A 27901-nucleotide genomic window follows, 5' to 3' on the forward strand; every position below is an offset into this window, starting at 1 on the left:
TGAACCTGCAGAAAACGACTTTATTACAATGCAGTAGTGTTAAATCACAACAATTGTACATCTACCAGATTAAAAATTAGCCATCAGTCCAGACCTGCATTCATACAAATACAGAACATTCGCAAAAAATATTCCAGCAAGGTTTTTTTTTTATTGTAAGGCTGTGATCAACCACCTTCAAAGTGGCATCATAGGAAGGCGGCACCAGACTGGCAACCTTTTTCAAGAGACTTGAGTTGTTGGTGCCAAATGAGTAGTGTCCTAAAACCCTGGTTGCGCCACCTTACTGCAGACCTCAGGGAAGAGAACAGCCATGTTCCCCAACCAAGCCAGCAGGGGGCGCAACCAGGATTAAGGCTATGTCCACACTTCACTAAAGCTTGCGTATTAGAAAAAAACGTACTAAATGCAAAAACTGAAAACGCCCGAAGTTATTTCTGATTCTCCGAGTCATCAGGTGGCACGCTGACATGGACGCAAATACAGGCACATTGGTAAAGGCCCCATTCCTGCTAAATAATGCATTTATGATGGTATTCAGTGAAAGGCAGAAATAACAGAAAATGGATCATATGGTCTATACGCATTCATCAGGATGGCAAGGCGCTATTGGCACACGAGATATATATATATCTCTCTATAAGCTAAGGTTAGAGTATACCATTTACAAAACACTGGAAAGTGGCATTCGCCATTGCTGCATCCCATAATGGCTGGGTGAGGCTCATGATGTTCAGCTACAGATGGCGGCACAGAACCTCGAGGTGATCACATCACATACGAGTCAGTTGAGGTCTAGCCCAAGACTGTATGGCTTATAACAGACTTTCACTGTGCTCTAAACACTATATAATCTGCGTTTGTGGAACCCTTTGTGATGAGACGGGTAACGCAAGCCGTTCACCATCCTTTATCAAAAGGCACCTTTCCTGCAGACCTCTGCAGCGGTCAGGATGTAACATTGGCATTATATTGGCAAAAGCCCTTATATCATTTGCCCCAACAGGCCATTAGGTTTCTGAGTGAGTTATGCGGTGACCCCGAGTGATACAGTGAGTAAACCTTGGAGGCCATGCACAATTTATGTTACGACATGAACTCATCAGGCAATACTGGCAAGGCACTAGACCCCGCAGGGGTCAGCAACCTTCGGCACTCCAGCTGTTGTAAAACTACAATGCCCAGCATGCCCAACAGTCTTTGGCTGGAATGATAAAGCCTTTGGTTATCAAGGCATGCTGGGAGTTGTAGTTTTGCAACAGATGGAGAGCCGAAGGTTCCTGACCCCTGCACTAGGGGGCGTGAGGAGCACAAAATAGCACAGGACAAGGAAAAAAAAAAAAAAAAGGCACAGCATTGGATTTTTCCCTGAAGTTTCTGGTGGTGGGGAGGATAGGAAGGCTGGTAGGTTTACAATGGCTTAGTCTATAAGGTTCCTATATTGCACATCACTCTTCTACATAAATGGTTTGTCTGTGTCTCTAGTTTGTTTCTTTGGCAATGAGGGTATGTCCACACGATCAACAAAATACGTCTGAAAATATGGAGCTGTTTTCAAGGGAAAACAGCTCCTGATTTTCAGAAGTTTTTTTGAGAAACTCGTGTTTTTCGCGGCGTTTTTTGGAGCGGTTTTCATTGGAGTCTATGAGAAAAACCAGCTCCAAAAATGTCCCAAGAAGTGTCCTGCACTTCTTCTGACGAGCCGTCATTTTACGTGCCGTATTTTGACAGCGACGCGTAAAATGACAGCTCGTCTGCACAGAACATCGTAAGACCCATTGCAGGCGTAATTCGAGGAGTAAAACACCTGAATTACGTCTGAAAATAGGTCGTGTGCACATACCCTTAGCGTGGCCAGATTCTCCGGATACAAAATTAACTTAAATTAACCAGAATCCTTAAAAAAGCCCACACTTCGTCAGCCGGTATAAAACCTTAAAGTGTAGCTAAATGTTTGCCAAACTTCTGACATGTCATAAGTTCTGATTGGTGGGTGGACCGAGCACTGAGACCCCCACCAATCTCTAGAACAAAGCAGCTGTAGCGCTTGTGTAATAGCTTAGCCGCTTCGTGTCTGTTCGTTATTTTCGGGAAAGCCGATGTATCGGAGTACGGGCTCAGACTTTCTAATGAATCCGTACGCCAATACATTTATTTCCGGAAAAAGCCGGACACAAAGAAGCTGAACACTCACACCAGCGCTTCTGCTGCTTCGTTCTAGAGATTGGTGGGGGTCTCTGTGCTCTGACCCCCACCAATCAAAACTTCTGACATGTCACTATGACATGTCAGAAGTTTGTCAAACGTTTTGTTACCCTTTAACTAAAAAGTGGGCTTTGGGATTGTGCATCTCCTCAGAGGGAGCATGGCCGGTCATCCAGTATTACATCCGCTCCTGGTAAAGCAGCATCATCCAATAGGTCGCCAGTAACTACTCTTTGCCTTTACTTGGAACAAACTTGAAAAAACATGCAACCTTGGAAAGAAGCCCCTGCAATTACCAAACCCAATAGAGATGGGTTGCCAAAGCATGAAAGCAAGCAGAGTGATGAAGGTTTCTTCATGCTGGAATAGACATCTTAGTGGAACTGGGCAGAATACAACCGTTCTACAACCTGTTGCTCTCACGTTGCTGTAAAACTACAACTCCCAGCCTGCAGCTGTCAGGACATGCTGGGAGTTGTAGTTTCACAACAGCTGGAGAACCACAGAGGTTGTAGTGGTTTATGGCAACTGAGGACAGATGTCTGGAACAGAACCGTCCGCCTCTCCTGACAGCTGTTTTATAGTGTCCCTGCCCACTGCCAGTCCAATCAGTGCTCACAGACAGTGTAGCGACACACACTATTGACAAGAGGAATGGCAACACCCAGTTATCAATTTATACATTTCCAGGAGGAACAACAGAGGAATGGCGCAATGCAGAGTTCTAAGAGAAAAAGCTCCAGCATTATTTCATGGGAAAGTCATATGTTTTCTAAAACATATGATAGGAGAGCAGAGGGGTCCTCTTAAGAAACCTGGCAATTTGCTTATACCTACATTTCAATTTACCTGGTTTAAATATTTGACTGAAGAATCCAGGAAGGACTTGCTATAAGACACACGACGTTCATGGCATTATAAAGAAAACCGATATATACACAATTACCAGCGTGCTGACAAGGGGTAGACCTGAATAAGTTGTGTTAAGACCGTGCAAATGTGCTCAATCAATAGCGGTTAAAACACGGAGTGTACAATATTTCAGTAAAGGCACAAAAATCTCAAAAAAAAACAACAACTCTAAACTAATAAAAAACTTGGAAATCCGAATATGAGCTCTTGGTTACAGCAGATTGGATGTGGTGAACGGCGACACCACGTAGGCCGACATCTACCAGACATCAGGAGACTCTCCACACTGCAAGAAATGAAGGACAGTATTATTAATAATCTTAATTCGCACAGTTGTAGCAGAGCTGAAATGGTCACAGATACGGCTTTAAAAAAATAAATTAAAAAAAAAGCCCCTTTTCCAGAGAGAATCAGGGAGTAATGGGAGGAGGGGGAATCCTAATTTGAGACCCTAATCTATTAGCAAGAGTAGAGAGCCCACACCAATGTCATATCTTATGCCCATGTTCTGCATATATTGCGGTTTGATTTCATGGTTCACTTTATATTCAAAATAGTTAAACGTTAATAATTATCTGAAATTGGATGAGTTCGGATTTATTAGCAGTCGTCTCATCATGACGATCCCTTTCTATGTGCCATATTTGGCCACTTGGACCCCCCTCCATAAGCCGGAACAGAGTCCCGCTAACCAGCCAAGAGCAGCTCTCACTCTGGCGGACCTGACTATACATTACATGGTCAGCCATTTACTTGAATGGCCGGCATGTAATACGACGTTTTCTCCGCAGGGAATATGTATGGCTGGCAGCAGCTTCCCCTAGCTAACAGACACGTATGGCCCCTGTAGAAAGATTCATATACAATGTCAAGGTCTAAAGTACTAAAAATAGAAAAAAAAAAATACCATGAACATTAGACGAAGGTAAGTAGCCGCAGCAATCGTAACAGTCATCCTGCTGTGCAAGTTGTGTACTCACCAATGATAATGATGATGATGATCACAATGACTGCAATTAATATCGCCCACATCTGTAGAGAGAAGCACAGTTATTATGGGGGGACATCTATGACCTGCTCCTTGTCTGCAGATCTAATACTTAAAATATTTATTTTAGAAAAACTGTCCCCAGCCCAGTGTCTGCTTCTAATGAACCAGCAGAGCGTCCTGATCAGCGTCCTAGATGAGCTCCCGTGTTCTTGCAGCCCCAATAATATGAGTAATCACCTGCAGATGCCTCATCCCACCGACAGAGCAGCCGCAGAGTGTGAAGGACATTATAAAGAAGACATAAAACAGAGCGGTTCTGATACCAATCACCGGTGTAAGGGCTTAGTCACATGAACCGGTATCAAATTTGGCGTGAAAAACTGACTTTTTCACGGTTGATTTGCAGCCGTGCAGGACCAGATTTCACAGATTCCTCAGACTTGTCTATTGAGGGATCCGTGAAAACGACAGGTCCTATTTTTTCATGGGTCGTTGACACGGTCCGTGAATAGCCCCATAGAAGAAAATTTATTGTAATGCAGCCGTGTCGTTAAAAAACGTCTGTCACAGCCGATGAAGTGGTTCGTGTGAATAACCTTCAAGTCTACTGAATACTAGAAAAAGACCCGTGGGAAACGAGTCCCTATACATACATGTGTGCGCAGGCACCCCCCCCCATTACACTACAGCTCTGCGTTATAGGATCCGCCAGCGACCGGTCGACTTTCCCGACCGTTACCTTGCAGTTCTTCCACCAATATTTCCTCTTCTGCTTGGCCGCGTTGGTCTCGTACTGCGAAGCCCCAGCCTGCAGAGCAACTACACGGTCATTCAATTCAGAAAGTTTCCGGTCTCTCTCCAGGACTTTGTCCACATTGATTCTCATAATATCAACCACCTAACAATTCAAGGGAGAAAAAAAAAAAAAATAATAAAGGAGGATATTTACAACCAAAATGGGTGTTGAGAATATTTGTGTAAATAAGTATAACATGGCCGAAAGCAAGCTTAGGCGTTATGGTCAGTACAACATTGGACTGTTTAGTTGCGGCCGATATATAGGGTCCAACCGGTATGCCCATAACACACGGCACAGGACAAAACCTGCATCAAGTATAATTTCTAAAACTTTCTTTACCTTAGCAGCCATTTCAAGGGGACCACAAGGTCTTACACAGCATCTGACTGCAGGAAAAGACCAATAGGTCCATCTATCCTGCCCATTGTATTGTGTACACAGTGAGAAGAGCTGGTGTTTGGCCCATGAGCAATTTAAGCACATGGGGTGAGGATTCTTGCGCAATATATTTTTTATTTTTAGGTCTGGAGGGGATTGGAGTTGAATGTCCACCCTTGAAAGATCACATTTTGTCTGCCTGCAGCCACCACTAGGGGGAGCTTACTTCATTTTGTTTTATTATTGAGGTCAATGTATAAACAGTATGCAGTACGCTCCCCTAGTGGTGGCTCAAGGTGGACAGAACATAACCACTTAAATATGTCTATGCCGGAGACGTGGAGTTCTGTATCAAGCGTCGAATAATGTAAAGATATGAGAAATTTAATCAGGATTTTGACTTAAACATGATGGCAAAAAAGTGGAGATTCAACGTTTGCCCCATGTATGCCCTCCATATATAACTGTACAAGCCCCTACTGCATTCACTTGGAGGTCTCTCTTGCGACTAGAATATTAACAACATGAACCTAGGCCTTGTAGAATAGTACTAAAAAGTTACTAGAAGAAAAAAAAATAAAAATAAAAAAAACACGCGCTTCGCAGCTTTCTGCCACCAAGAGTTGAATTTTCTTGCCTCAATTGGTACAAATGCAAAACCTGAACCTGGTTTATAAATAAAAATCCCAGAATACAATACTCCCTGCAAAGTCATCTCCAAAATTACGAATGGGAGAAAACATTCTTCCAAATCTCTGGCCCTCAACTCAATATGATGAGCAGAAGCTCGGCTTGGGGGGGGGTCACGTAATTGGTTTCAAGACAAGGAGAGTAATCTGGAGCTACAGGACACAAGTTTATATTAAGATAAGAGTGGACGCCTTCCAACTGATTGATCACAAAAAATAAGAATACATATATTGGCGCATAGAAATTGGACAAAAGACGGCCAAATATAGATGTTCGCCGGAAACCAATTCCGTGCGTGAATGATCTGACAGACCTTTGCTTTGGCTGATGCAGGATAAATAAAGCATTTGTACAGAACTAGGTCTGTGAACACTGCGGCGGAGGTACTCGGAGCGTGACGAGGCCACTGCCCTCTTGACACAGCAATCATCCGACTGAAATGATATTGTTCTATAGCGGACGTCAGGCACATTAACCCCGTGTGTCAGCCTCCCTGCCGGGTCCCTTTCTACTGCCACCATACGTTTGTGAGTAAATTAGGATGGAGATGACGGCAGCGGGCATCGCTGAGCTCAAACTAAATTGGGTCTCCAGTGGCTGCCCACATGCCCGGTATCTACATCGCAGGACGGAGGTTAGTGCAGGAACGGGACGCTCACCTCATTGACCTGAGCTTGTGTCTGCTGGAGGCGCTGGTTACTGCTGGAAGCATTGCCGGGCGCTGCAGAAGACGACCTGAAAGAACCAGAAAATTAAAAAATAAGAGGAAGAAGATCAGAAAGGCAACGGCTTCTACACAGAAGGGAGGCAGACATTTTTTTTTTTTTTTACATACAGTAAAATTGATGATCGGTCATTTAAATATTCCAAACAATTTTACATTCATCTTCGGCGGGCAGCACGTAATAACAGCTCGCTGGAACATTATGTACACTCATCAGCACAGATCGTCACTGAGAACTCGATTTGGTCTTAGGGAATACTTACTAATCCTCCCAAATAAAGCACCAACATAGGCAAGGGAAGTTTGAAGCCCGACCCTTCCCCAGATTCTGAGGGACGTCACGTGAACCCGCTCAGCTCTGCTGTACGGCATGTAATACAATATATACTCTACCCTATTGGCAATTCCATTGGCTGTTAAGCGGGCAGCTTCATGCGCTATACTGGGTTAGTATTATCGGAGTATCGGTCAGATGGTGGCGGAATATAGACAACCGCTCGAGATGAAAGTCCGACAATGAAAAGCAATTCCAAAGCATTCACATTCATCCATAATATTTCTGTAGCCAGTTTGACCCCATAGAAACCCGGTGTATGGCAATGCCAGGTTCTCGCTTTCTCCCATCATCTAGTAGAGATATTCACATAATCTGGGATGACACGTCTGTATTTCCCACCTCCGCCGTGCCCAGCCCAGTATAGTATAGTGTGAGCCCAGCCGTGTACATATACAATGGCAGCCGCGCGTGGCTACTGTACTATGCCAAGTCTGCACCACACCCGGAGGGAAGGGAATAGCGGGCCTGGCACCGGATAGAAAACTAAACCCAACATCCTCATCCAACAGGTGACAACCTAAGCAGCGCCCGGTCGCCTTATAGGATCTCATTATCCCAGCATTGCCACCATATAGATTAGTAATGAATGAATTATGGCCAATAGGATATATGTATTTAAGATTTATCTTTTACATTCTTTATTTTCAGGGTTTCATACGAGGCTGGGGAATATCTGAACAGAGTGGAAATAAGGCCGCAAAACCTAAGAGACAGATTTATAATAGATATGTGACCGAAAGTAATGTTGTAGGGGGAGGGGAGGGGGGGGGTTTATGGACCTTCTGTCACTAATCCCAATGAAGAACACTACAGTCAGCTTATCAAATCTCTGACAGATAACAGGGAACAATAGATCACATTCAATTGCACAGTATACTATGGGCCTGTCCGTGCTGTAATTACGGCCTGAAATAGGACATGTTCAATCTCAACGTTATTTCCTGAAAAATATAGAAGGGGTTATCTGGGCCTTGGGATGAACCATCAATATTAGATCTGTAGAGGTCTGACTCTCGGCACCACTGCCGATCAATCGGAGGGGGTCGCAGCACTCGTACGAGCACCGTTTCCTTCTAGTTCGTACCTTGCACGTGCCGTTACATTTGTAGCAGCTCTGGAAGGCATTGAGCCACGGTCCTATTCAAGTGAATGCTACAAACGTAAAGGTGCGTGCAAAGTACGAACGAGAAAGACACCATTTAAAGCACTAAAGAGAGCCCTTTAAACAGGTGATGGGGGGGGAGGGGGGGGGGGTGTCGAGAGTTGGACCGACCCCCACCGATCTAATATTGAGACCACAATACGGCAGGTCAGCAGGAGTGACGTGTTCAGTGTCAGCGTCACCTGTAAAATCGATCACAAATAAGTTATGAACTTAGATGTGATCGGTAACAGCTTGATCCCGAGGGTCAGAAACACACAGGACCCGCCGTCACTGAACCCGTCAGTCCCCCTGACCTGACGGATTCGGGACTCCGCGCTAGATACAGATGTTCTATATACACAGGATACAAAGCAGCTGTACCTGAAAGTGTTACAATTATTTTTAATAAAAAGTAATTAGAAAGTTGCACCAATCTCACTGATAGACATTTTTATTCAAAAGGAGTACAAAGCCTTTAAAAGAAGGTCAGCTTCCCTGTCTGTTTAAGAAAAGATGCTTCAGAGGGGAATACAAGTATTTTCTAAGAGCTGCGTTCCTCTGTTATTCCTCCTTACACAATGTCCAATCAGTGCCGGACTAAGGACACGCCCCTTTAACAAGGTGAACGGCGATGGCTGATCAGACATCGGGTCACGTTATGATTTGCTCATAAGTCGGAAATCTCAAATCTTTTAGGTCAAGTCTTTAATGAAATCAGCCAAATCTAGAAATCTACAGATGGTGAGACAAGGCGGCCATTCATTCCCTGCAGAATGTAAAACATCACTGGGCAATGTCAGCTTCATGTCCGGTCATCCATTCTTAGCAGTTTATAAAGAGAAATGTGCTCAGAAATGAGGGGTGAATGATCGTGAGACCCCCCCCCCCCTATTATACACCACACTAATTGTGTCCATACACTTTAGATAGCTGTCGGCTGAGCGTGCACATTTATTGCAACAAGGGGAGGGGTATCAGCCGCTGCCAGACCCCTCCAGGAGCCGCTTATCTCCTGCGGGAACAAAGGATCGGGCATATTGGATTCCTCTACATCTGCCGTCAGGGGACAGTCGGGAGACCCTCATACACATTAGTCAGCTGGTCCCGCCGACTTCCATTGACTGTGTATAGGTACGTTTAGAGAAGTCGACAAGTAAGCAGCACCCCCTACTTGGATACCCCAAATTACAAGGGATTAGGATAAAACATCTGCAGATTGATTAATTCTCATTACAAGTACCTGTATCTGGATATATCCAAGTCCAGAGTCAGGAAAAGCTGCGGCGATTCAAATGCAACCTGGTCAAAACCTAGTCAGGGGGGCAGATGTATTAATAATGGCTTAAAGATAGTCTAAAGCTGGGAGGTGCTAGGCTGAAGATGCGCCAATTTCTTCAACGATGCACAAAATCTATCAGACCGCGTGCACGTGTTAGACTCCGTTTCCTTGTTTACACCACCTATTGTTTAGTATTTTGCACCACAAAACCGTCGATTGCAAGTGTTAAGCCCGACGCATTTCACCACTTAGCAAATCCACGGCCATATTCTAAGTATGTGACCTGACGCGGCGTGCATCTCACAAATCTATGTTCTTTCTGGCACGTGCATTAGTAAATTTGGCCAACAATATATGAGCCAAAAAAACAAACGCACAAGACGCCAGGACCGAAGCGCAGAGACAATAATAAATCTGCCCCATTAGGTTTGTAAGTCTTAGGGTATGTTCACACGATTAACAAAATACGTCTGAAAATATGGAGCTATTTTCAAGGAAAAACCGCTCCTGATTTTCAGACGTTTTTTTGAGCAACTCGCGTTTTTCATGGCCGTTTCTGGAGCGGTTTTCAATAGAGTCTGAGAAAACAGATCCAAAAACGTCCCAAGAAGTGTCCTGCACTTCTTTTGACGAGCCATCATTTTACGCGCCGTATTTTGACAGCGACGCGTAAAATGACAGCTCGTGGGAACAGAACATCGTAAGACTCATTGCAAGTAATGGGCAGATGTTTGCCGACGTATTGGAGCCGTCTTTTCCGGCGTAATTCGAGGCGTAAAACGCCTCCATTACGTCTGAAAATAGGTCGTGTGAACATACCCTTACAACTTCAAACGTGGCGGGCAAGTTGTCCTGCTTTCTTTGGATGGGATCAGCTCCTGAAAACGTGACGCAGCTCCACTCACAGATCACAAGATGAGGTAAGAGAGACCTTGTCACCTCAGCTTACAATCTACAGGATCTAGACAAGACTACAAGGAGCGTGGATGCGATTAATGCAAAAAAAAAAAAAAAAAAAGGACACTGATCGCCCGAGCGGGTTGGGGGAAGGGGCAGCCAACAACCTAGAAGCTAGTCCAAGCCCTTATGTAGAAGATGTCAGCAGCGCTAGAGGTGACCGGCACCAGTTATGACAACCCAGAAAATAACAGGTGTCCTGGTTATGTCCCCCCTTTGCTCTACACCGTCACCTGCCAATATTAAATTGTTCCAGATACTTCAGAACAGATGACGCGATCACTTGATGAGCAGTGCACATGAACTTTATCTACAAGCGTCGCCTGCCATGAACGGAGATCACTGACGAATGGCAGAAACAACAGAATAGAAAATGGAGTGCACGCGGCTGTTCCTATATCCTCCATAGGATTTCATGACGAGTGAGCGCACGCGCAGCCACGTCTCCTCCGGAACCGGGAGCTTGCGTCTGTTCTCGTACTTTTATGGCGTGCGTTATTGAAAAATATCATTTGGGGACGAAAACCTAAAATTCAGATGTACAGGAGTAGTGACATCGAAACCTTGTCAAGAAGTGGTCTCGGAAACAGCGTTGGGTTGCTGATCTTTTGGGGCTGATCTGTGTGCAGAAACAAGGCAAAACTGCAGGAGAAATCAGCGACTTAAGCCTCGAAGTTCTGCTGCGGATTCTCCGCCAATTCCACATTAAAAATCTACCGCGTGCACAGAGCCGGCCTGTTCACATCAGCGTTGGGGCTTCCCGTTCATCTGTTTTGTCAAAGAAACAGACAAACGGAAAGTAAGGTTTAGGGCCTGTTCACATCACCGAAACCTCAGACGGAACCCCGGAACGGAAAGCGAACGGTGATGTTAACAGGCCCTTACGTTTGCATTACCGTTGATTTCAATGGTATCTTTCTTTCAAACGTTAACCATAGATTGTCTGTTTCTCTGACTGAACAGATGAATGGAAAGCCAAAACGGAAGCTCAACGCTGATGTGAACAGGCCCTAAGACCTCCAGGCTCTGACACTGCCCTCTGCTGGTAGGTTCAGTGACGTACATGCGAGTCAGACTCACTTCTTGCACAGAAGGATATGGCAGGCGTAGGTTTGGAGAAAACCTGTGTGCCTACTGATAGAGAAGGGTGTGGGGCACGCACCAAAATTTACTACAAGACAGGAGAGGGGCACACCAAGAGGAGCTTACACTTCCCTGGACGCAGTGCAGACCTGGCTCCTGGGTTCTTCTTTAGGCCTGATTATCTGTACCCGGTTCTGTAGATTGAAAGACTGAATTGGAGGATTGATATCCAAGACTGAAATATAAACCTTTCATCTATTGTGTTATTTTCCAGTTTAGACTTAAATTTTAGTCATGAAATCAACTCATATTGACAAGGGTCAGAGTGGTGTTACATGCAGCGCTATTCTTCCCATCAAAGAAGAAAAAAAAGTCACCAGGGTCTGTCGGGTGCCGGCGGTGCACATTGTACAACAAATCTGGCAGAGTGTCGTGGTTTGCAGTATGAATGAAAACCACGATGCAGATGTGAACGGAGCCGCAGCTTGTGATTGGTCACGCTGTTTCCATGTTATGTGATCTACTACCGAGAACCAGTGACACAACACTGCCCTCTAGTGACCAGCAGACGAATACAAACCTGCTGGCCAGAACCAACCACACGTTCCAGTACTCCCGACCCAGCACAGGAGAAACCTATTGAAATGCTTTACATTGTTCACGTGTACACTAAAAAAAAAACTTTAAAAAAAATAAAATATAAAAAAAATAAACTTCCCCTAAAACAGAGACACGTTCACATATATTGTACTGTCCTCTGTTGCATATTTTCAGCGCAGAATATGAACCCAACCCGCCATGTGTGAACACGGCCTTGCAATGCCGCTCTATCACTATGACCTAGCACAGGATTCCTAGAAGATGGCACGAGACCTCCAGAACTGCAGGAAAGAAACATTGATGTTTGACCCGGATGATCAGCTGCGATCGCCAGAGGAAGAAGCTGCTGACGGATCAGTTACCCTGAAGTGACTGTAGGGGGTAAGGAATTATTACTTCGTGCCCATTGTGTGTGTAGTGTCCTCCTTTCTAACAACTCTGCTCTGGATACTCATTGACGCAATTTTGAATACAGGGATCACAGTGCAGACGTTACCCACCCCAGGCGCCTGCTTTGAGAACTCTACTGCAGGGGGGATTCACAACCGGTAAGGCTGCAGTCACACGCGGCAGATTTTTTGCAGAAATTTCTGCAACAAAAATCACTCCCATTCATCTAAATGTTGTATCGGCAGCAGGTGCATCCATTTCTGTAAATTCCATTCAGATGAATGGAACAACTTTTCGTTGCAGAAATTCCTGCAACAAAATCTGCGGTGTGTGACCGAACCCTAAGGGCATGACCACACGTAGCGGAATTACTCTGGAATTCCGCTGCGGACAGTCCGCAGCGTACACGTTTCTCCATTGCCTTCCACAGCTTTTTAGTAGTGTTAGTTTACACGTTGTGGACAATTCAGCTGCGGAGCATAGGCCGGGGCTGCGGAATTTGGTGTCCGCAGCATACAATGGTTGTTGCGGACTTGTAGCGGACTCATTGCGGAATTTCTCCATTGACTTCAATAGAGATTCAAAATTCTGCAATGAAGTCCGCAGATGTCATGTAGATGTTATGTGTGCTGCAGAGCGTGTTGGTTTTTTCACATGACATTTCTTCATTCTGGCTGGGCCTATGTGTATTTCTAGGTCTACAGCCAGACTGAGGAAGTCAATGGGGCTCCCGTAATTACGGGTGACTACGTGTGTGCACCCATAATTACGGGAGCGTTGCTAGGCGACGTCAGTAAATAGTCACTGTCCAGGGTGCTGAAAGAGTTAAGCGATCGGCAGTAACTGTTTCTGCACCCTGGACAGTGACTACCGATCCCAATATACAGCAACCTGTAAAAAAATATAAGTTCATACTTACCGAGAACTCCCTGCTTCTTTCTCCAGTCCGGCCTCCCAGGATGACGTTTCAGTCTAAGTGACGGCTGCAGCCAATCACAGGCTGCAGCCAATCACAGGCCAATCACAGGCTGTAGCGGTCACATGGACTGCCGCGTCATCCAGGGAGGTCGGGCTGGATGGCGAAAGAGGGGCGCGTCACCAAGACAACGGCCGGTAAGTATGAATTTCTTTTACTTTTACTAGGGAAAGGGCTGTCCCTTCTCTCTATCCTGCACTGATAGAGAGAAGGGAAGCCCTCTTCCCCTCAATACGCAGCAGCCAGTCCGCACCAATTTAATGCCCATTTTAGGCAAAGCCGCAACAGAATCTGCAACGCAGATTCTGTGTGGCATTGATGCGGACAGTGGCGGAAGAACTCCGCCACGTCTGGGCATGCCCTAAGGCTACATGCACACGTTGTAGAATTTGGTGCAGATGCAGAAAATCAGCATCAAGATGGCAGGTAAATGCAAATAAGTCAGCTGGTAAAATACACACCTACGGCTGAGTTCACACGGGGCAGATACGCTGCGTAAAAGCATGCAGCGTATCCAAGATATGCACCACGGGGAATTCCGGGTGAAAAAGCGGAGTGTCCGCTGCAGGAAACTGCAGCACTTAGGCTGTCCGGATGATGTTTCATCCCATGTGACCGTCGCTACAGCCTGTGGAGGCCGCGCCGTAGAGTGGAAGAGACTTCACAGGTTATTAGGTTTTTTTCTAAGTTGCGTCTTTTGCCGCGGAATCGCTGCGAACCCACTGCAAAAAAAGCAACAACTATTTGTAGTGGGTTTTACTTCCCCATTGAATTAAATGGGGAAAACCCGAAACAATTAAGCAGCGTTTACACAAATACAATTGACATGCGGTGGAATAAAATTCCGCTCGGCAGGTCAATTTCTGAGTTTTATTTCCCGCTCCGTATTTCCACAGCGTGTGGAGATTTGTTCCATCTCATCCACTTTGCTGCTACGGTATTTGCTGCAGAAAAAACACAGTATTTACGCAACATGTGAACTGACCCTGCATTTTGTGATGCATTTTTAGGTGCGTTTTTTTGCTGCGGATTTTGGTGCGTTTGCTTTTCTTTAAAACGAGTCAGATACAATTCGCAGGTGGAAACGCAAGATAAATGGACATGCTGCGGATTTTAAAATACGCACTGCAGGTCAATTTATGCGCGGAAAAAACCTGCAACGTGTAGATGAGATTACTTGAAATGTCATTTACTTTGCTTGTATTGTATTACACGGCGGATTTGCTGCACGAGAATATGCAATGTGTGCATTTGGCCTTACTGGTCCAAATTAGACTAAGGCTATGTTCACACGTAGAGTCAAAAACGTCTCAAAATACGGAGCCGTTTAAGGGAAAACAGCCCATGATTTTCAGATGTTTTTTGCTGCGTTTTTGGATCTGTTTTCATTGGAGTCTATGAGAAAACGGCTCCAAAAACGTCCCAAGAAATGTCCTGCACTTCTTTTGACGAGGCTGTTATTTTACGCTCCGTCTTTTGACAGCGACGCGTAAAATGACATGTCGTCGGCACAGAACATCGTAAGACCCATTGCAAGTAATGGGCAGATGTTTGTCGACGTATTGGAGCCGTTTTTTCAGACGTAATTCGAGGCGTAAAATGCCTCCATTACGTCTGAAAATAGGTCGTGTGAACCCATAATAATAGTACACGAAATGTAGAAAAACACAAAATTAGAAACCCGGCAACTCTTCCCTTTTCTTTGATTAGATCCAGTCTACTTTTGCAATCAAAATAGTGAGAAATATACAGAGATTATTTTTGTGCGCTCCAGGAGATTCGGCACTTTCCTCTCATTCGTAGGCCGGATTCACACGAGCGTGTGCGTTTTGCACGCGCAAAAGGTACTTAACAGCTCTGTGTGTCATCACCATATGGCGCGCGGCTGTGTGATTTTCGCGCAGCCGCCATCATTATGACACTATGTCTGTAGCACGTGGTGCTTTTCAATCAGAATTTTCACTGCCGTTGCGCGAATCACGCGCGTCACACGGAAGTGCTTCCGTCCGCTGCGCGTGATTTTCACGCACCAATTGACTTAAATGGGTGCGTGATGCGCGAGAAACGCACAAACATCGGACATGTCGTGAGTTTTATGCAGCGGACACACGTTGCGTGAAAATCACGTACTGTCTGAACGGCCCCATTGAGTTACATAGGTCCGTGCGAGGAGCGTGAAAGTGACGCGCGTAGCATGGATGTATTATACGTTCGTCTGAATAAGCCCTTACAGACCGCAGTTCAGACCTGTCTCTTGCTGTAAGGAAATTGGCTGCAACAGGAGCCCTCCCCCCACTGCTTGGTCTACAATAAGGCCTAATGCATGGGGGTTGGCGGCATCCCGGTTTTGTCATCCACACGGGTATATACTGAGGCATGTCATTTTGCATTATATATACTTCGTGTTGCACCTCTTTTGAAGCACTTGTTTCATATACCGCAATATTGTGAAATAGCTAATCTATCTACACACATACTTTCCATCTATGATATATCTGCCTGCATAATTGGTCTATTTACTTACCTCTACTTTATTGCCACTTTAACCCTTTCACGACCAAGGACGAAAATGCACGTCCTGGTCGGCTGCTAGTTCCCGCACCAGGACGTGCATTTTCGTCCGCATTTCAAACTGTCACTCTGTGTAAACACAGAGTGACAGACGCGCGCTGACAGCTGTCCTAGACAGCTGAGACATCAGTCTTGCCGGACAGCGGACCATCGCCGCTGCTTTCGGCAGTTAACCCCTTAAGTGCGGCGACGGATTGCCGTCGCCGCATTTAAGTGGTTTGAAGCACATCGGCAGCCCCCACGAAGTGATCGTGGGGGCTTCCGATGCTTGTCACGGCAATCGGAGGTCAGATAATGACCTCCGGGTTGCCATGTACGGAAGCCTCGGAGGAACAGCCTCCGGCCGTTCCTCCTCTGCTTCCTGTCAGTGTGACAGTCACGTCACAATGACAGTTAGAGTACATTACACTACGTGTGTAGTGTAATGTACTCTAGCAGCGATCAAAGCTGCAAGACTAAGTGTCCCCTAGTGGGACAAGTAAAAAAAGTAAAAAAAAGTAATACAAATGTTTTAAAAAAAGTGTAAAAATAAAAGTTATAAGTTATATAAACACAAAATGCTTTTTTTCCTATAATAAGACTTTTATTATAGAAAAAAAATCAACACGTTAAAAAAGTACACATATTTGGTATCACCGCGTTCGTAACGACCCCAACTATAAAACTGTAATGTTATTTTCCCCGCACGATGAACACCCCAAAAAAAATCAATAAAAAACGACGACAGAATCACAATTTTTTTGGTCACCACCGCTCCCTAAATAAAGAATAAAAAGTGATCAAAAAGTCGCATATACCCGAAAATAATACCGATAAAAACTTCTATCCGTCCCGCAAAAAACAAGCCCTTACACAGCTTTTTTGACTAAAAAATAAAAAAATTATGGCTCTCAGAATATGGTGACACAGAAATTTTTTTTGTTTATAAATAAGTCATTTTATTGTGCAAACGCTAAAAAAAAGGACCAAACCTATATACATATGGTATCGCCGTAATCGTACCAACCCGCAGAATAAATTAAAAATGTCATTTAGTGCGTACGGTGAGCGCCGCAAAAAAAAAAACCTAAAAAAACGGTGTCAGAATTCCTGTTTTTTGCTCAGGATTGCAAAAAAAAATTAACAAAAAGTGATAAAAAAAAAAAACAGCACGTACCCCAAAATGGTACCAATGAAAACTACAGATTGTCCCGCAACCAATAAGCCCTCACACAGCTCTGGTGGTGAAAAAATAAAACTGTTCTGGCTTTCAGAATATGGCGATGCAAAATGTGCAGAGTGTTCCAAAAGTGGATAAGCTCGGGCGCCATTTATCAGTGCGACACCTGCCACACATCTATGAATTATTATTTATTTATCCCATTATTATACCCTCTTATAATGCCCTGATGTTCTCCGCACAGATTACACATACCCCCACATCATAAACTGAAATACCAGCAAAACCCAAAACAGAAACCTACCAAGCAAAATCTGCGCTCCAAAAGCAAAATGGCGCTCCCTCCCTTCTGAGCCCTGCAGCGTGCCCAAGCAGCAGTTTGCGCCCACACATATGGTGTCGCCATACCCGAGAGAACTCGCTTAACGTTTTATGAGGTATTTGTCTTCTGTGGGACACACTGGGCACAACATATTATGCACTAAAATGGCATATCAGTGGAAAATTGCAATTTTCACTTTGAACCATCCGCTGTGCACTAACCCCTTTGCGCACTATGACTTAATTGCCCGTCATGGTGCGGCGGTTGATGTATGGAGCCGGCTCAAGAGCTGAGCCCGCTCCATACGCTGCGGGTGTCGGCTGTGTATTACAGCAGGCCCCCTCGGTACTAACGGACAGGAACAGCGATCGCTCTGTTACAGAAGCCTGTAAGAATAACAATTTACTGCAGTACATTAGTATTGCAGTGTATTGTACCAGCGATCCAATGATCGCTGGATCAGGTCCCCTAAGGGGATTGATTAATAAAATGTGTAGAAGAATTATAGTTATTAGTAGCGAGAATTTTTTTTTTTAAAGTTAAAAAAACAAAACAGCTTTTCGCATTTTTCTTCTAAAGTAATGTCAAAAAATGAACAAAATTGGTATCGCTTCGTCCGTAAAAGTCCGAACTATTACAATATACCATTATTTAATTTGCACAGTGCACACCTTAAAAAAAAATTATAATTGAAACCGGCAAAATCGCAGTTTTTTATTTTGTCACCTTCACTCTATAAAAAAAATGTAATACAACTTTTGAATAACTTTTATGTACCAAAAAATGGTACCAATAAGAACTGCAGCTCCTCCCGCAAGAAATAAGCCCTCACACCGCTCTATTGATGGAAAAATAAAAAAGTTATGGCTCTTGGAAAGCAGGGAGTGAAAATCTAAAATATGAAAGCAAAAAATGGATCAGTCCTGAAAGGGTTAATTCATTTCTAATGAAAAAACGTATGACCACATGTGGGGTATTTCCGTACTCGGGAGAAATTGCTTTATAAAAAATGGTTGTTTTTTTCCTCCTTTATCCCTTGTGAAAATGAGAAAATGCAACATTTTAGTGGAAAAAATGTTATTAATTTTCGCGCCCTAATTCTAATAAACTCTGCAAAAGACCCGTGGGGTCTAAATGCTCACTATACCCCTAGAAAAATTCCTTGAAGGTTTTTCCAAAATGGGGTCACTTTTGGGGGGTTTCCACTGTTTTGGTCCCTCCAGTGCATTGCAAATGCGACATGGCACCGAAAACCATTCCAGCAAAATCATAAATCCAAATGGCGCTCCTTCCCTTCTGAGCCCTGCTGTGGGTCCAAACAGCAGTTTATTACCACATATGGGGTATTGTCGTAATCGGGAGACATTGCTTTACAAATGTTGGGGTGCATTTTCTTCGTTATTCCTTGTAAATAATAAAAATGTCTATGTTGTTTCAGAAAAAAAGTAAATTGTAATTTTTACAGACTAATTCCAATATATTTAGCGAAAAACCTGTGTGGTCAAAATACTTACTATACCCCTAGATAAATACCTTAAGGGGTCTAGTTTTCGAAATGGGGTCGTTTATGGGCAGTTTCTATCGTTCTGGCAGCTCAAAGCTTCTCCAAATGTACAGTGGGGCCTAAAACATTTTCAAGCAAAATATGAGTCCTGAAAGCCTCCGGGTGCTCCCTTCCTTTGGGGCCCTGCCGTGTGTCCAAACAACGCATTAGGGCCACAATGTGGGTATTTTTGAAAACAGGAGAAAGAGGGTGATAGATTTTGGGGTGTGTTTCTTAATTTTCATGTTCGCTTTACAAAGAAATCGGTCTTCAAACAAATACTTTTATGAAAAAAGTGAAATTATATATTTTTTTCACCTGATATGCATTAAATTTAGCAAAAAACTGTGGGGTCAAAATAATTACTATACCCCTAAATAAATACCTTATGGGGTCTAGTTTTCTAAATGGGGTCGTTTATGGGGAGTTTCTATCGTTCTGGCAGCTCAAAGCCTCTCCAAATGTGCAGTGGGGCCTAAAACATTTTCAAGCAAAATATGAGTCCTGAAAGCCTCCGGGTGCTCCCTCCCTTTCGGGCCCTGTCGTGTGTCCAAGCAATGCATTAGGGTCACAATGGGGGCATTTTTGAAAACAGGAGAAACAGGGTGATATATTTTGGGGTGTGTTTCTTCATTCTCATGGTCGCTTTACACAGAAATCGGTCTTCAAAGTGATACTTTTATGAAAAAAGTGTTTTTTGTTTTTTTTTTCACCTGCTATGCATTAAATTTAGCAAAAAACTGTGGGGTCAAAGTACGCACTACACCCCTAGATAAATACCTTAAGGGGTCTAGTTTTCTAAATGGGGTCATTTATGGGGAGATTCTATCGCTCTGGTAGCTCAAAACCTCTCCAAATGTACAGTGGGGCCTAAAACATTTTCAAGCAAAATAGGAGTCCTGAAAGCCTCCGGGTGCTCCCTCCCTTTCGGGCCCTGTCGTGTGTCCAAGCAATGCATTAGGGTCACAATGGGGGCATTTTTGAAAACAGGAGAAACAGGGTGATAGATTTTGGGGTGTGTTTCTTCATTCTCATGGTCGCTTTACAAAGAAATCGGTCTTCAAAGTGATACTTTTATGAAAAAAGTGAAATTATATTTTTTTACGCCTGCTTTGCATGAATTCTTACAAAAAAACTGTGGGGTCAAAATACTTACAACACCCCTTAATAAATACCTTAAGGGGTGTAGTTTTCAAAATGGTGTCACTTGTGGGGGTTTCCACCATTCTGACACCTATGAGCCTCTGAAAACCTGGCTTGGTGCAGGAAAACAAAATGTACTTCAAAATGTATAAAATGATTACTAAATTTGTAAGTCTTCCAAATTGCTCAAAAAAAAAAAATTTTTTTCAAAAGTGCTGCCAAAATAGAGTAAAGAGATGGAAATATATATTTAATTAAAAAAATTGTACAGTATGTGTGTACATATGTCACATATTGCAGTTAAAAATAGGGAAAAATGATAATTTTTACAAAATTTCTTCAATTTCTCTATTTTTTAATTAATTTCCGCAAATCGTATCAGTCTACTTTTACCACTAAAATAAAGTACAACATGTGACGAAAAAACAATGTCAGAATTACTTGGATATTCAAAACTTTCACAGAGTTATTCTCTGATAAAGTCAGACATACCAGATTTGACAAATCTGGCTTGGTCATTAAGGTACAAACATGCCCGGTCATTAAGGAGTTAATATGCAGATTTGTATCGCTATGAACATGTGTAAACCCAGTGCATTTCACGGTGACGTCACATTATCCATTGTGCGATGGTTTTATGTGTATTATGATAACGTTTTGTGATCATTTTTCAGAACACCGGTGCTTAGTCTCATGATTTCCTGTAAATATGATAGATGCAATACAATGTCACACCACTAGAGGTCAGCATGCTGCACATCTGATTTGTGAACCGCTGCCAAGAGGAGTTGCAGGATTTGGTGCAAGGAATTTCCCTGGCAAAACTCCACAAGGTTCATAGGGAAACGCTGCAACCTGGAATATTGAATACACCCTGTATCTCTACTGTAAACAGGAAACTTCTCTGCTGTGTCACAACAAAAGCTGCAAGACAAATCCCAGCACAGGAGAGGAGTCCAGACAGATTTGCAGAAAGGCAGAGCTTCCATGTCAAATTTGGTAAAACGTCATCTACGGAGAATCCGCATCAGCTTCATATGAGATTTATGGATTTTACAGAAACGCTCTGATCAAAAGTCACAGTGACAACAAAGGATATTCTGGGATGTAGGTAGCGATAAATGGAAAGTTTACAACTGGTGGAGCAGATCAGTCTTTTCGTGCACAAGTTTATTATCGGTCAGGTTATCCGCATTACCGAAGGATCTACCGCAATCTACACCTTGTGCCGCAGGACCGACTGTACGCGGTGTTATATACGGGATAAAAGTATTGGAAATTATAAGATTATAAATCACTGATGTGTTCTGTAAGGCCATGTTCACACGCTTAACAAAATGCGGCTGAAAATAGAGCGGTTTTCAAGGGAAAATTGCTCCTGATTTTCAGCCGTTTTTTTGAGCAACTTGCGTTTTTTCCGGCCATTTTTGGAGCGTTTTTTTCTTTCAAGTCAATGAAAAACCGCTCCAAAAAAAGGCTCAAGAAGTGACATGCACTTTTTTACGGGGCGTCTTTTTACGCGCCGTTATTTGAAAATGAGGTGTAAAATAAAATCAATGGACCGATGTTTGTAGGCGTTCTGCTTCCGATTTTTCAGAAAGTTCACGGCCCCTAAAACGGCTGAAAATAGCCTGTGTGAACATACCCGAACAGATTACAAGAACTCGGCTGCTGTGACTGACAATATTAATTGATCAAATAGGTACATTAACCCCTTATAACCCACACCTCAGCAGCTGCAGAACCTCCTTTTTGAAGTGGGAGCAATGACGACCTAACATGAATTCCCATCATAGAGTCCACTGCTGGGTATGTAATATGTCGAACCTCTTTCTCGGTCCATACAAGGGATAAGTGGTAATGATGGGGGTTACACTTCCCGGCTACTCCTCACATGACACGTGGTGTCGGCTGGTGACGAGCCCTCTACATTGTGACAGTCGCCCTCCGTGGTCACGTGTGAGGAGGCAGCTGACCGCTTTATCTACAGCCTCGTGCATTCAGTTACTGAACACAAGATCGTCTTATCTGCTGATTTCATAAACCAGACGGGACCCCCTCCCCCATTTATAATACTGCCGCTGTCCATCATACAAGACAAGAACGTGTAAGTCACCCACAAGTCGCTTCGCACCCCCCAAACCGAAATATCTGTATACAATGCAGCGAATAAAGAGAAAATCTTAGCACTGAAGCCAGAAGTGTGAATCAATCACACAGTCCTAGATATCATCCAGTCATTACATATACACCAAGGGTGGGGCAAATCCACCGCAAATAGAGGCCTCACCGATTATTCAGAAACTAAAAGGAGAACTCTACAGGGCACCGCATGAAGCCAACTGCACCAACATAACCACAGAGAACTATGCCCCCCCCCCCCCCAGATACCAAGTGGTAGGGAAAAGCTTCTATTCACTGACAGAACGTATGTGAATAATCAAACGAGGCGAGAAGTCTTCTGAAGCCCCCCGCCCCCCACATCAGCACTCACTGCAGGACTGGACATCGGACGTTTTGGGATTGGCAAAAAACAAAAATCCACATATACACCCCCATCATTTAATGAACGCAGCCCAGACATCAGATTATTCCAGAACAGCGAGGCCGCGACCAACAACGGCCCAAACATATACAGGCCGCTGATGGCAGAGATCGGAAGCAAATAATTCTACCTGCACACGGGACGGAAATGCTGCATTGTATTATGGGATCAGCAAAGGGGGCTGAAATGTGATAAAACCTCAGCCTAACACACTGCAGGGAAAAATATATATATAAAAAATACTAAAATAAAAAAAAAAATGTGTGGAAATTGACCCGCCGTGCGGATTCCCAATCTGCAGCACGTCAATTTATTTTGCGTAAACGCTGTGAAACTTCCGCACAAAAGTTTGATGGAAATTCCTCAGGGTCTTGTTATCTCTAGGCGCAGCTCTCAGCGATATGATAACTGCCGTCCCCTCCAGATATCCCCGCACACCATTATAATCACTAATCAAGACGGCACTAGGGAAGTGGGCGGAATATGACGTGCAGGAAAACAGGAACGGACAGTGCAGAAGTATTTTCCATGAAGGGTCATTATGGGGCCCCCTTATCTGGCAGGAAGACATGCGAACTGCAGATGAATCCCCCTCTGTATACCCCCCCCCCCACATCTATATACGTGCGCTGTAGTGATTTATAATATGGTTAGATAGATCAACACCAGCTGATTGGAAACTACAACTCCCAGCAGGTGGATTTTTTCCCTGACTGATAACATCCCCATCGCAGGTTAAGGCCTCGTGCACACGACCGTGATTTTCGGCTCGGACGGCCACGGAGTGTCACCCGCAGGCTGCCCGCTTATCGCTGGCCACGCGCATGGCCGGGTGCACTCTTTTCTAGGAGGCTGGACCGCAAAACACGGCCGTAATAACACATGTCCCATCTTATTGCGGTCCAGGCCGCTGGGCAATGCACGGACCGCGGACATACATTAGTATTACAGTAGATCATGCAAGCGATCCAACGATCGCTGCTTCAAGTCTCCTAGGGGGGAAAATAAAAAAAGTAAAAAGCAGTTCAATAAAGTTTTTTTTATGTTCCAAAGAAAATAAATTATTAAAAGTAAAAAATAAAAAAATTAATGGCGTAGAAAAAAAATATATAAAAAAAACCACACACAGATTGCTGTTTTTTGGTCACCTTAGAGCTAAAAAAAAAATTAAATAAAAAGTGATAGTCGCATATACCCCAAAATGGTATCAGTGAACACTACAGCTCCCCCCGCAAGTGGTAAAACAAATTTGGTATCGTCGTAATCGTATCAACCTGTAGAATAAGGTGAATATGTCGTTTTTACCTCCTGATGGACGCCGTAAAAACAAAACCCTCCAAAATATGGTGTAATTGCTGTTTCTTGCCCATTTCACCCCACAAATAATTTTTTCATCTTCCCAGTACATTATGCGGTACAGTAAACGGTGCCATGAAAAACTACAAACTTGTCCCGCAAAAAACAAGCCCGCGTATGGCGATCTAGACGGAAAAATTATTTTTTTTTTTTTAGAGCTTTTGGAAGGTGGGGAGGAAAATGCAAAAGTGAAAATCCGAAAAATACTTTGTGTTACAATTCCTTGCCATTTCCAAGATCTCCACTTGCTGTCAGTGTATAGGAACATTCTTGATTACATCTACAGGCCAAAAGCCTGTACAGACCGAACACTTTCACAGCGGAGGATTCGTTACAGTGTTATCCAGTCTAAACACTATTCTGAGCTAAACACATCGCTCTACTGTCCTGATAGATTGTTACAATGTATCAGTGCAGATAGAATGAGAATTCAGGCTGCGTAGCTCGCAGATCATGGCCTAGACTGGATACAATTGTAACAAACCCTCAGCTGTAAGAAGCATTAGGTCTGGGCAGGATTATAGCCTTTGGATGTAAAGAAAAAAGTTCGATTCATGGACAACAAGCAGAGATCTTGAAAACGGTAAGGAATTGAAACGTAAAGTATATTAGAAAGTCGATCGGACGTCGTGCACGGAGAGCTGCGACCGCATGCTGGGAGGGGTACAGTTGCCGGGGTAACCATATGGCCCGCGAGAATCGTACACAGGTATGGAATAGTGTAGTAGACGACGCTATTCCATCACGCAGAGTCCAGTAAAAAAAACTAAAAAACCTTTACATTGAACGCATGATTCTTACGCGTTTTACGACTCTTCAGAATGGTCAAAAAAGCGCAAAAAGTGTCTAAAAACACAATACGTGCCAAGTAACGTTCGTCTATGAGCCGTTCTGTGGCGTAAAGTTTCCCGTCACATAGTAACGCGCAGAGAGTCGCCATCTAACCCAGATTTTCACGTTTATACGATATGGCGTTAGGAAAAGTGACGCGGGACGCCACTCATTCACCAGGAGTTCTCCACCCAATAAATATAAAAGATAATAAACAAATAAATACTTCACAGACACAGATAAAATGGCGAAACTAAGGAAGTTACAGAACTATGGACCAGGCAATATAGGGTTAAGGGTGGAGTCAAGTAAGGTGGGGTGTCTGTCACCCTCTACACCTCAAGTAACACCTCCCCCACCCTCCACTGAGCCCCTCACACACTCACATGATGACGCCGGGCGGGACCGGGGACCGAAACGAAGAAACTTTGAACCGTCAGAAAGCGGACGGTTCTGTCACAGCGGCACAACTAAAAGTGGAAGCTGATTGGGGGAGGCTTATATGACGTCACCAGGACGTCAGTTGGCAGTTGGGCAGTTGGGATGGGCAGTTGGTGGGTAGGGCTAAACTCTTTCCTGTCCGGAATTTGTCTCTGGCGCAGGTCTAGTGCCGAGGAGGAGGCCGCCATTTTTATGAAGACCAGATTTAATAGTAAGCGTATAGCTCGCATAGAACGGGAACTGGGAAAAGTAGATGTAAGATGTTGTGCCTCTTTGTGTTCTCGTGCGTTGTGGTCTGTGACAGTTCGCCTGTTGGTCTGTCAAACAGGGGAATGAACCTGAAGCGCGCCTATTGCTGCGCAGTTCGTTTGAATCTATTGTCCTCTGTAATCAGCCATGCCTGATATCAACTTTTATAATAAGGGGTTGTGGCCTTTAAAAATTGGGGGTCCAATTTTTATTACTTCTGATGCAATTTTGCTATTCTTTTCTAAACCAGTCCTGTAAAAATGGTTATCACAGTTTTTATATTCTCCGGTTTGTCGTTTTTACCAATAAAGTGTTAAACCAAAAAAAAAAAAAACAGCGTTCCTTAAAAATTGTACAGGATTAGAATAAAGAAAAGCTTTTTTCAGCAAAAACCCATGGGCCTCCCTCCATGGGTTGTGTCTGGCGCCCCCCGCAGTGAGGAGGACTATAATGTGGCGGTGGTCGAGCATGCGCGCTGAACCTCCATTTAAAGTCTATGGAAATAATGGAAACAAACAGGTACAGATCTCAGCTGTTTCCATCAGTCTCCTAGACATTGCCGCAGCTGCTCCATTTAATGTCCTTCTCACTGCCGGGGGGAAGGGGTGCAGTGAAGAAGAACCCTCCGTACTCACAATCGGTGGGGGTCCCAGATTATTAATTCGATAGGACCTGCATTGTACCTTAAGGGTAGGAACACACACAGCGTAAACACTGCAGATTTTCCGCAATGGATTCATGGCGGAAAATCCGCAGCGTATTATATTAGCAGCAGTGTGGGTGGGATTTCAACAAATCTTGTCCCCACTCTGCGGAAAAATGCAGCCAAAAAACGCACATAAACCTGCGGTGCGGTTTCTTCAGCTGCAGCATGTCAATTAATGCTGCGGAATCGCAGCTCTTCTGTTGCGGGTTTTCCCATTGAATTCAATGGGGTGCTTGAACCTGCAACAGAGTGGTGTGTGTTGCCATATTTGCGGTGGAATCACAGCGATTCCGTCTCAAAAATCGCATTTAAGAATAAAAAATAATAAAGTTATACTTACCCAGAGTTCCCTGCTTCGTCTCCAGTCCGGCCTCCCTGGATGACGTAGCAGGCCAATCACAGGCTGCAGCGGTCACATGGCCTGCAACATCATCCAGGGAGGCCGGAGCAGACGTCAGAGGAGAGAGGGGGTAAGTATGTGCGCTTAATTACGCCGCAGAATTTACGCCCGAAAAAACGGGGGGCAGGTTTTCGGATGGCATTCCCTGCGGTGTTCAGGACGGATATGCTGCGCAGCTTGACGTAGCGTATCTGCCCTGTATAAGCCGTGTGTATTCCTGCCCTAAAGGGGTTCTCCCACCATCTGAAGTGCTCTGACTGCCGGAACCCCCACTAATCCTCAGGATGAAGGAGCCGCAGCATTAGTTATAAGTTTATTTGCATTTTACACATAGCATTTATGGCATTTCCATAGTATGTCCATCACCTATAAAGAAAACGGGGCTGTGACCCTCATTGCCGATTATAAACAGTGCTCAGCCATCTCCCTATTTACGGCATATCCCGTGGATTTACCATAAATGTGTAAAATAGGATAACCCCTTTAAGCGATTAGGTTCCTTATAGGGGTTTTCCCAACTTAGACATTTATGGTATTTCCGCCGGTTATGCCATAAATGTCTGATAGATGCTGTGACGATCACCGATCTCAGGTCACGTCACAGGGGTGAACTACACTACTAAGTTTATTAATTTACCTCATAAATCCACGCCCACCTACTCTAGATGACAGGATTATGCTAAACTACTCCCGTAGTTTCCAACACCCCAATAATTTATACCACAGTATGCTACCACCACCTATACTTATCTAGGCAATAGGGGCCTAAGTCTCTATGTTCCCTTAACACCAGTTCCTATAACACAGGTTATCTAAATTGAACATAAAATACAGGTAACGTTCCTCACCTTCGGAAGATTAAGTTCTGTAAGACTACAAGGAAGAGACTTATAAATATTTCAGATTTAATACACAATAGTGCAGTGCAATACATAAAATAGTTGTCAGAATAAAAGATAAAAAATATACATACAGTTACAATGCAATCAAACAGTTTATGAAAATAAAAGGGATAAAATAAAACAGAACAAAACCTTACTGATGTACAGCGGCGATATCCTGGCTGTGGGGACAGCTGAAAATATGGGCAGTCACTCCAACCGAGATATGGATCCCCAACAACTGACACTGACCCTCACTTCTCATGGCATTTTAAACCCAGTTTTTTCC

General features: G+C 44.0%; 1 protein-coding gene across 2 annotated transcripts; it reads right to left on the minus strand.

The window, feature by feature from the left end:
* On the minus strand, positions 1 to 27901 carry LOC142661815 (vesicle-associated membrane protein 3-like). Of its 2 annotated transcripts, none has more exons than XM_075839409.1 (5): positions 27771 to 27901; positions 6635 to 6710; positions 4848 to 5006; positions 4098 to 4149; positions 1 to 3403 (listed from the first exon to the last, which is right to left on the minus strand). In XM_075839409.1, the coding sequence occupies exons 1-5, from the start codon at positions 27875 to 27877 to the stop codon at positions 3387 to 3389; spliced, it is 411 nt and encodes a 136-aa protein (XP_075695524.1). In that variant the 5' UTR covers positions 27878 to 27901; the 3' UTR covers positions 1 to 3386. The 2 variants fall into 2 exon arrangements, with proteins under 2 accessions (XP_075695524.1, XP_075695525.1); XM_075839410.1 differs by lacking the exon at positions 27771 to 27901 and adding an exon at positions 25322 to 25422.

The sequence above is a fragment of the Rhinoderma darwinii genome, chromosome 10 (genome assembly GCF_050947455.1).
Source record: "Rhinoderma darwinii isolate aRhiDar2 chromosome 10, aRhiDar2.hap1, whole genome shotgun sequence".
Taxonomy (NCBI): Eukaryota; Metazoa; Chordata; class Amphibia; order Anura; family Rhinodermatidae; genus Rhinoderma; species Rhinoderma darwinii.